This window comes from Etheostoma spectabile, chromosome 5 (assembly GCF_008692095.1).
Source record: "Etheostoma spectabile isolate EspeVRDwgs_2016 chromosome 5, UIUC_Espe_1.0, whole genome shotgun sequence".
NCBI classification, from domain to species: domain Eukaryota; kingdom Metazoa; phylum Chordata; class Actinopteri; order Perciformes; family Percidae; genus Etheostoma; species Etheostoma spectabile.
The window spans coordinates 21,480,170-21,489,621 of record NC_045737.1 but is presented as its reverse complement, the minus strand read 5'-3'; the positions used below and the strand labels follow the sequence as shown (position 1 = coordinate 21,489,621).

General features: G+C 39.6%; 2 protein-coding genes across 5 annotated transcripts in view; both read right to left on the bottom strand.

Annotated features, from left to right (window-relative positions):
- Window positions 1-972, bottom strand: part of LOC116690103 (creatine kinase U-type, mitochondrial) — a 6,279-nt gene extending 5,307 nt beyond the window's left edge. The window contains exon 1 of one of the 2 annotated variants that reach the window (XM_032516858.1): window positions 781-972. The gene's annotated coding sequence lies outside the window, so the exon portion shown is untranslated. The remainder of the gene's footprint in view (window positions 1-780) is intronic. The other variant, XM_032516859.1, reaches the window with a different exon arrangement.
- A 2,554-nt stretch (window positions 973-3,526) lies between these two features.
- Window positions 3,527-9,452, bottom strand: part of rasgrf2b (Ras protein-specific guanine nucleotide-releasing factor 2b) — a 47,341-nt gene continuing 41,415 nt past the window's right edge. For all 3 annotated transcript variants that reach the window (XM_032516844.1, XM_032516845.1, XM_032516846.1), the window contains 6 exons: window positions 7,578-7,662; window positions 7,284-7,481; window positions 6,791-6,870; window positions 6,565-6,682; window positions 6,417-6,485; window positions 3,527-5,763 (listed from right to left, as the gene is read on the bottom strand). In XM_032516844.1, the coding sequence (XP_032372735.1) occupies window positions 5,671-5,763; window positions 6,417-6,485; window positions 6,565-6,682; window positions 6,791-6,870; window positions 7,284-7,481; window positions 7,578-7,662 (643 nt within the window). In that variant the 3' untranslated portion in view covers window positions 3,527-5,670. The remainder of the gene's footprint in view (window positions 5,764-6,416; window positions 6,486-6,564; window positions 6,683-6,790; window positions 6,871-7,283; window positions 7,482-7,577; window positions 7,663-9,452) is intronic.

Sequence of the window (9,452 nt, the reverse complement as noted above, 5' to 3'; positions counted from 1 at the left end):
ACACACACACACACACACACACACACACACACACACACACACACACACAAACAGTGAATGAATAAAGTGTGGAGGAAAAAGGGGCAGTATGGGATGTGTCACATTAAAGCAACACTATGTAACTTTTCCCACTTTGGTAACCCAGTTTAGGAAACATTATTTTAAGGTGCAAAAAGTTACATAGTGCTGCTTTTAAGGTCAGGAGAAGGGGTTAAAAGGTAACAAAGAGGGTGGAAAAGGATTAAAGGGATTTTCCTCCGAAACTAAAATAATAAATGAATTCTGAAATGGGGAAATACATGTTAAATGTGATGATTTAATGATTTAAGAAACAGACAAATTAAACAACAGGTGGCTGGTCCCTGTTAGTATCAGGCAGATTAAGAGGCCCTAATACAAGAGGCTGGTGTTTTGGCTACAGTATGCTGTAAATGTCCACCCTTGGAGCAAGTAAAAAGCAAAAGGCAAAGACAGCTGATGAAAAGATTGAAGTCTCTTTGCATGTTCTGCAAAACTTCTATTATTGATTATCATATTGATAATCAGCTCTTTATGCATAATGTCACAATTTAAATGCATTCTTTCTTCTTTCAGAATATTACACTTTCTTCAGAATAAAGCGACCCTAAATCAAAAACACAAGGGAATAATGTTTGAAAGGTTCGACAGCTGCTGTTGACAATGTCTTCACTTCTCCGAGAGAAGCATGTGTGCATGTGAGACAGGATAGAGAAAAAGGAAAAAGAACTGAGAGAGGAGGAGGGACAGGCCATCACTCACCTGAGTTTTGTCTGAAGAGTGGAGGCAGCGAAGGACCTTTGTGTTTCCTGCAGCTCAGTCCGGAGAGGCTCGATCTGCTGAGTGAGAGCAGGCTGAAGAACAGAGCTGGGATCAGAGAGGTGGGGACACTGGCTTGAGATTAGCCTCTCACTGAGTGACAGACAGAAAATCCTCTTTATACTGTCAGTCAGCATGTCTGCCTGCCTCTTCACACATGCACTCAAACACACACATGCACACACAAATGCACACACACACACACACACACACACACACACACACACAAATTTGCAGGGCTTTTTAGGCATTTTAATTAATTTTTATTATCATTATAATACAGATGACACTCATGAAAGACCTTGAATATTTTGCTCCTAGCTGCTCTGCCAAATGGGCGTCTCTGTATATCCACACACTTAGTTGCATTGCAGGTTTTTACATGTAAACCTCTCCTTGGGCTGGTTCCTTCCTTCTTTTTTATTACTTATTTATCATTACCTATGCATTGTGTCTCAAAATGTAAATGTTCTCTCCTTGTTTTTTCCCAGTATTTCAAATCCAGTACACCAAATTTTCACTAGGTCGTTGCAGTCTTTGACTGGAAAGGGATCTGAGATGTCCAGTCAAGAAGTGTTGTGGTAAACTTCACATAACTGTTATCCAGAAACAGAGTTGGTTTGGTTGATCTGCTATACAACTCCCACTAAGAGAAATACAACCTACAACTGAAGCCTTCTGCCAACTTGTCATATTTCCACGACAACATTTGGAATGATGACTTTATCACTTTGTAAACACTTGCTCAACTTGTCTGTAATTCACACGCACCACTTTTCTCTCTCACTTCCTCTGTCTGGTCTGTCTCACTCCCCTTCTCGCTGTTTCACTCTCCTTCTCGCTGTTGTGCAAACAAAAATACCAATGTCTGTTGTTCTATCTTTAGATACAGACACCGCATTCAACAGCATGTCCTCTTCATACTTAAACCTCACTTTGATGTCACAGCTGGTAAATTAAATATCATTCACTCTTTCTAATTATTGATATCTAAAGGTAATACATTTTACACGTTTATTGTCCAACAGCCCTTCAGTGCCCTGCAGTTTGACATTGTTAATTTGGATTAATGTTATTTAATATATTTAAAATACTTTGCCATGAAATTGCATCCTCCAGTTAACAACTCTTCCACTATCAAATCAGCAGTAGCTGAGATAAAAGAAGAGAAATTTGAACTTTTTCTTTTCTTTTTGCCCTTTTTACTTAACTAGTATTAAGTATTGTTTAATTTGTAAGAATGAGATTATTAAAACAAGGAGGAGATTAGATCAGGTCTATTCATGACCACAGGGTGGCAGATTGGTTACAGGTCACAGTACATGACACATAAGGGGCGGCTGTGGCTCGTTGTGGGTTCAATCCCTAGCCCTGCAGTCTCATGTCAAAGTGTCCTTGGGCAAGACACTGAACCCCGAGTTGCCCCCGATGCGAGTGTGTGAGTGTTTATCTGATGAGCAGGTGGCACCTTGTACGGCAGCCTCGACCACAGTGTATGAATGTGTGTGAACGGTGAATGTATCCTGTACGATGTAAAAGCGCTTTGAGTAGTCGTTAACACTAGAAAAGCGCTATATAAATACAGCACATTTACAAATGTCAGGACTTTAAAAAAATGTTGTCAAAATCTTTCAGCAGTGTTTCAGTGACAAAAGCAACAAGATGATGGCTGAAAAAACAGTGGTGGAGGAAGTATAGACTCCAATCAAGTTTTATGATTTTACAGTTCAAACTGTCCTCTGTCAATGTATCATATATGTTTGCTTTGTGTGTAGCCTGTGCAGTACATTAACTAAATAAACATTTTCATATTCTTGGCTTTGACTAACCTTTGACACATGATTTATCACACTAATGCTCTTAGAAACAATGACAAATTATTCCTCTGTGCATGTGAATGTGAAACCCTCTCTCTGGTTGAGGAGCTGTTTTATGAAGGATCCAACTGTCTTATAAGTATAAGTGGTGTACCTTTAATATACTCTAGTTTTCTTGAAATATGCATGAACTTTGGTTGACCTTTTAAACCTAAAGATGTAATACTCTTCAACAAAAGCAGCCAAAATGATGTCCATAGCCCCCTTAGCGTTCATTTTGTGATATATTGTTATCAAATTTTAACTGGGACTAGGTAAGACTTCTTCCTGTAGCCCCATTGTGTTTTCAAGCTAATAAGTCCCAGCAATAATCACCTACATGCAATTTTATATAAAAAAAAATAATTCAGGGGGACACAATCTTTATTTTCTAGTACTTCTATTACTCAAAGCCGATAACACTTGCAGTACTCCTAACTGTTGGAAAAGACGCCTCAGAGTGTTACCTTGCAAAAGAAACCACAGACAGCATGTATTACAAATGGTTAAAGAACAGTTAAAGTTTTGTTTTTTTCTGTAATATTAATGAAATAATAATGAGTAGGGAATTCTACTCGCAGTCTTACAGCAGTCTACTCTTAGACCTCAGCACCGGATAAAACCCCGGAAGAGGTTTTCTAAATTAAATCAAACTGTAGATAGTTTGTTTGGTCCCATATTTTTTTTTATATTTGTTGATGCACCCTGGAGCCTGTCATTACATTGAAAAATTGACATGGAAGTTCAAATTAAGGGCAGCTGTTGCCAGAGGAAGCAGAAGCAACTTAATCTCATCGAAATTATTGCACAGTCCAAGGAAATGCGCAAACACATAAGGCATGTTGAATTTATTTCCCCTGAACCTACCCGTGAAAAATGCAAACATTACACAAAAATGATATTCAACTACAAACATAGCATGTTTTCAATACAAACATGTAAAACATACACTACCATACACACTACAGACGCAGTGCAAAGGACACGTTGATTCCAAAAGCAAAGCCTGAAAACATTTCCTCTAATCAATCTGGAACAAGTTTAATTGTTTTATGAGTAAAGTTCTCTGTTTTCACTTAGGCCTGCATAACATCCAACATAACAACAGACTGTTTTTCAGATGACAAAGATAGCCTAAAGACCATGATTGACATCATTAGATATACGGAGAGACAAATAGGCCAAAATGTTGTGTCTATGCCTTTTAAGAGAGCCTCCTGGCAGCTACAGAGACAATATAGAGAAGCAGAGGGAGAACGCACAGGGAGCGTCCAGTCTGGCATGTACAACATGCAGCTGTTGTGTGCATGCAGGACAACTATATGTTCATCATATCAACAATACGGAAAATAAATTCTGATTATTCAAATGCTACATTTTTTTTTCAAAAGACATTGTTTTTTATGATACAGTTAAACAGATTTTCTTGCGATACAAGAGCCTTGGATGCAAAACTAGAGTTAAACATAAAAACAGGAGAGACAAAATAGACAATAAAATGAATATTCACAGCATAACAATTCAAAGTATTTCTTCAATCGTTTGATATGTGTGGATATGTCACTATACAAAAATAACATAAATACAGTATCTGATGAAATAAATAGCATTGTAAATAACGATCATACTGTCACTCAAGCAAAGCTACATCTCAGAGAGTGCAAAAACTGTCCCAGCCCACATCCAAGCATTACACACTGGGACCTGACTACACATTATCTGTCAGTATCTAAAAGCTAAAGAAATCAAACTGCACACAGACGCTGCAAAAGCTTTGGGACAGTAGAAGTTATAACAATGTTTAAACACTAGAGGGAGATATTTGCTGCAATGACTTCACTGTTTACACTAACATGCTACTGTTTAATCCATGTGAACTATTTTCTGAAAAAAGAAGTTGAATAAGTGAAACTACAGTCCAATTTGTAAAAGAAATCTTAGGATTTCTAAGCAGGATTTATATAAAACTTTACGCATGTAAATTGGCAAGTGTGGGGAAGTTGACCTACACTAAGGGAAGGCACTGATGAACATTGTAATTTTGTATCATTCATGTGGAATGTTATTTAGAAAGAGCTTTCCATTTATAGCGAATAAATTTAGGCAAAGACCAACTGAAGACAAATGCAGAATTCTTTATTTTATCAATGGAAAAATTGGCTACTTTATCAAAATATATCAAATTTTTCCACTTTAAATTATGTTCATTTCATTATCTTTCTACATCCTATTGAAGGCTTAAAGGCGTTTTGCCATATTCAGCCCACTGAGTATGCATAGTGATTTAAAGAGTCAACCCGGTAGGAGTGAAGTGTGCTAAGCAGAGGGTCAGGGGTCAGGTTGAAGGCCATTTAGACAGTTACATCCCAAGCTGAAATCATGCAAGTTTTGTGCAGTGACCATCATGACATAAAGCATATTTTGGGGATCTTGCTCCAAGACATGGCACAGAAATGCACAAGTAACAGAACACAGACGACAGCAAAGAGACACAAGCTCAGACATCTCTCTCTTACACTATCTGTATATGCTACATCTCTGTTACATTCACTGTATTTCATCCATGCACTTGATGCTCTCAGCCTTTCCTGCACTCTCAGGCTGTCTGAGGAAGTGTGATGTCATATGCACGACACTCTCAACTAAGGAATGATGAGCACACACAGCAACATGTCATTTCCAAAAAACCCTCACGCAATGCAAGCAGAACCTTTTTCTCTTGTTCTCCTTGAAGACAATCAATCCACCACCTTAGAAATTCTAAGCCTGTTCTCTTCTCAATCCTCCCTCTCTTGTAAAAGCTTGTTCAACTGGCCTCATGTTTGACTCTCTCACTTCAGTCAGTATCTCTCTTGCATTTATTTCCACGTCACTCTCGAAACTTTCTGATTTCCTCTTGATTGATGAGATTACGTGGACGTGTTGCCCTTTGGGGTCCAGGTTCGGCAGGCTCCTACTGGCCACAAACACCTGTAACTCATGCTGGAAGCCTGGGCTCAATCTTTAGTGAGAGATCATAGAGTGTCTCTTCATCCATGATGAGAGTCTTATCCAGAAGGTACTGGGTCACCTGAAAAGAAAACATAGAAAGGGGGGACAGATTTTATAAATTGCAGACCAGCAAAAGCTGTGGCTTCATTTTGTTTTCGATTAAAGGCTGATATGTTTAAAAATCCTTTTAGTTCTCATTGTTGATCTAAACTATGACTAGTATGTCGTTAAAAAGTTGTAGTATAGCATGTCATAAAAATGTCATTAAAATGTCATAGTATAGTAGTATTTAAGTAGGTGACAGTTAATGAGCAGTAAAAGAGGGTTGGTGATTTAAGATTCTGCAGGGCTGTGTTTTTAGCTCTTAGAAACTTTTCCAAAACGCTACGCTATATCAAAGGAGTGTTTAGTAATCCTTTCACAGCAGCAGCCGAGGCCGGCACTTCCATGAAGGTTCTGTGTTGTCAAACCTAGTATAACTAATTTCTAAATCGTTTTTAAACCTACTTCTGCTTCTAAGTTAATGTCCGACACTTTATATCATAATTAATGAAAGCAATTGTTATGTTTTGCTAGTATAGCCATTTTTTACAGTGCTATAAAGTTTATAATTTAATATTAATAAAATGTACTGTACATTCAATGATGTTCAGTGCTGCTTCTGTGATGTTCTTTAGAAATAAAAGGCACTCCTATAAGGAAAAAGTATTCAATGTGTATACAGAAAAGTACCTTGGCTTGATGCTCTATTCTGTACGGAGTCTGCTGGAACTGCCGGATCTCTCTGATGATGTGGGATATCTAAAGAAAATTTTATTAAGTATATAGTGTAAAGTGTACAGATGATTTGCATAACTTCTTTATGCATGTATGTACCTACCATCCTCATTTTGGAGAAGTTAACAAGACCTTCCTCAGTAAAATTGGGCGTTCCCTCCTCAATAAAGGCCAGATCTGTTAGATACATTCCCAGGTATGGCACACATGGAGGGTTGCAGCTGAATGAAGGAATGATTAGTGAAAAAATAATGTGCGTAAGAAATTGTCTCAAAGTCAATCAAAGCACAATTTTATTTTTTGAGTGTGATGATTTACAAAGTTCTCACTTTTTCAGGGTCTCCCTCAGATTTTTGAACCTTCCCTCAGAAGACACAGTCTTCTGTAGTTTGTCCATCAGGGCTTTAGTCTGGACAACACCAGATTTCCACATTTATTTACATCATCAGACTAACACAGGACATACAAGACATTAAACATTAAACCAAAATCCACTTATACTTGATAAAAATGAAATGACAAAATCAAATTTGCTAGGGCCCTGAATAGGCAGCATGGCTTGGTGGAGAGACAGACTGTCTGGTGATGGGATTGGATTGGATTATGGCTTTAATTGATTTACCTGGCTCATCAGAATTGAGAAAAGAGCAGATAAAGGTAAATGCAACTTTGCATTGTCTTTCCCGGTAACTCTCTAATGATATCAATTCTATATATATTTGAAGACATTACAGAGACCAAATGACTTTCTTCTAATCATCCATGCTTAGGTGTATATACACTGGCTGTTAGGTATAGAGTATTGATGAAGAATTATTCCACCTGTTTGCTGACTTTAGCCCAGGTCTTCTTTAAACGGTAGATGGCACTGCGATTGAGCGCGGATGTGATCTCCAGGACTCCGTTGTAGTTGTTGAGACAGCGGCAGATGTCAGCCACAGCAACCCACTTCTCTATGGAGTTGGCTCTCGAGCCCACATCGGTGTGCGTCATAATCTGTGATGCCACCAGGTTACTCATCTACAAAAGATAGAGAAAATTAAATATAAAAGGAAGTGTTGGATATTTACAGAAAGGTAAGAACAAAAAGGTTCTTGAGATATTGAAAGAGCTTACATCATTAAAGTGTTGGGTAGTTTTCATGATGTATGGCGTCCTCTCTGTCTTATCAACCTTCATCCAGCCCTGCCCCAGGAACTCTCTTAGAGACGGGGGATAGACGCGTGATAAGTCAAAATGGGATCACCCACACTAAAATACAGCACAATAATTTCAAGATATAAGTTACATTAGTTATCCTTAAACCTGTGACTTAAGGATATAATCACATCCCCAGCAGAGGTTGATAAGGATTTCTAAAACACCACAAGTAAAGAACCATGTCTCATTAAGGCTGAACTATCATGAACTGGACTAGATGTGCATGACGTTATTGTTGAATGAAAATCTTGTATTGCCATGTAGCCAAATATAAAGTTTTGACAAACTACAAAACGCATATGCTTCTAGTTTTAATTATTTAAAAGCTAGCTGTGTTTCCTTCAACAGGTTTTTATATCCCAAACTGAAGAGTTGAAAAACGGCAGCACAGTGAGGCTTTGAACCGGTTTTATTCTGCTTTATGATAGGCAATTGCATTGATAAATGTGTCATTATATAAAAGAAATACAACCACATTTACACCTTAAAACAGAGTTTAATTACTCTGTATGTGTCACCCACATTATCTGACAAGCAGGAGAGGAAACTAGGGTAACTTAGAGCTACTGAATGGAAAAAAAAAATGATTTCCAGAACACATCTTTCATATTCTTCCATCTTCAACTGCTTATCTGGTGTCCACATTAGCCAGCTCTGACTTCGGGAGCCAGAGGTTTTCCCAGGCAAGGGGGGAGATGTAATCAATCCACATAGTCCCAGGTCTTCCCAGAGGCCTCCTAACATCTGGATGTCCCTGGAACACCACCCTAGGTAGGCGCCCAGGTGGCATCCTTCCCATACGGGCATACTCCCAGGCCCCCTCCAGAATCCGTGCGAGAGTACCCTGGTTGTTCCACGACCAGGGTGGACTCTACATTGTTCATCTTCAATCTGAGGTCTGACTATCGGCCGAACACTCCTTTCCAGCACCTTGGAACCGACTTTTCCAGGGAGGCTGAGAAGTGTGATACTCCTTGCATGTCATCTAAGACAGCCCCTCCACACCCAAAGCTTTCAGCATTTCTCGACGGATGTCATCAATCCCCGGGGCATTGACGACAATCTTCCATCAGCCTCCAGTTCTGCCTCTACCATAGAGGGTGTGTTAGTTGGATTTAGGCGTTCCTCAAAGTGCTCCTTCCACCGCCAAATGACCTCCTCAGTTGAGGTCAACAGCGTACCATTCTTACTGTACAAAGCTTGGATGGTTCCCCGTTTCCCCTTCCTGAGGTGGCGGGTGGTTTTCCAGAAACACCTTAGTGCTGACCAAAAGTCCTTCTCTATGTCTTCTCCAAACTTCTCCCACACCCGCTGCTTTGCCTCTTTCACAACTTCTTCGGCTTCCCTGACTACTGGTGTCCACCACGATGTTTAAGTGTTGCCTCCCCTTAAGGTGCCTAAAACCTTGAGGCCACAGCTCCCTGGCACAGCTTCAGCAATGGAAGCTCTGAACATTGCACACTCGGGTTCAATGCCGCCTACCTCCACAGGGATGCCAAAAAAGCTCTGCCAGAGGTGTGAATTCTCTTGAACAGTGGCCTCCTCCAGACATTCCCGGCTCACCCACACCACCTGTTTGGGATTACCACGTCTGTCCAGAGTCTTTCCCCATCCTCTGACCCAACTCACCACCAGATGGTGATCAGTTGACAGCTCCGCCCCTCTCTTCACCAGAGTGTCCAAAACATGCGGCCTCAGATCAGACAATACGATTACAAAATCAATCATCAACCATCGGCCTAGGTTGCTCTGGTACCAGTTACACTTATGAGCATCCTTATGTTTGAACAT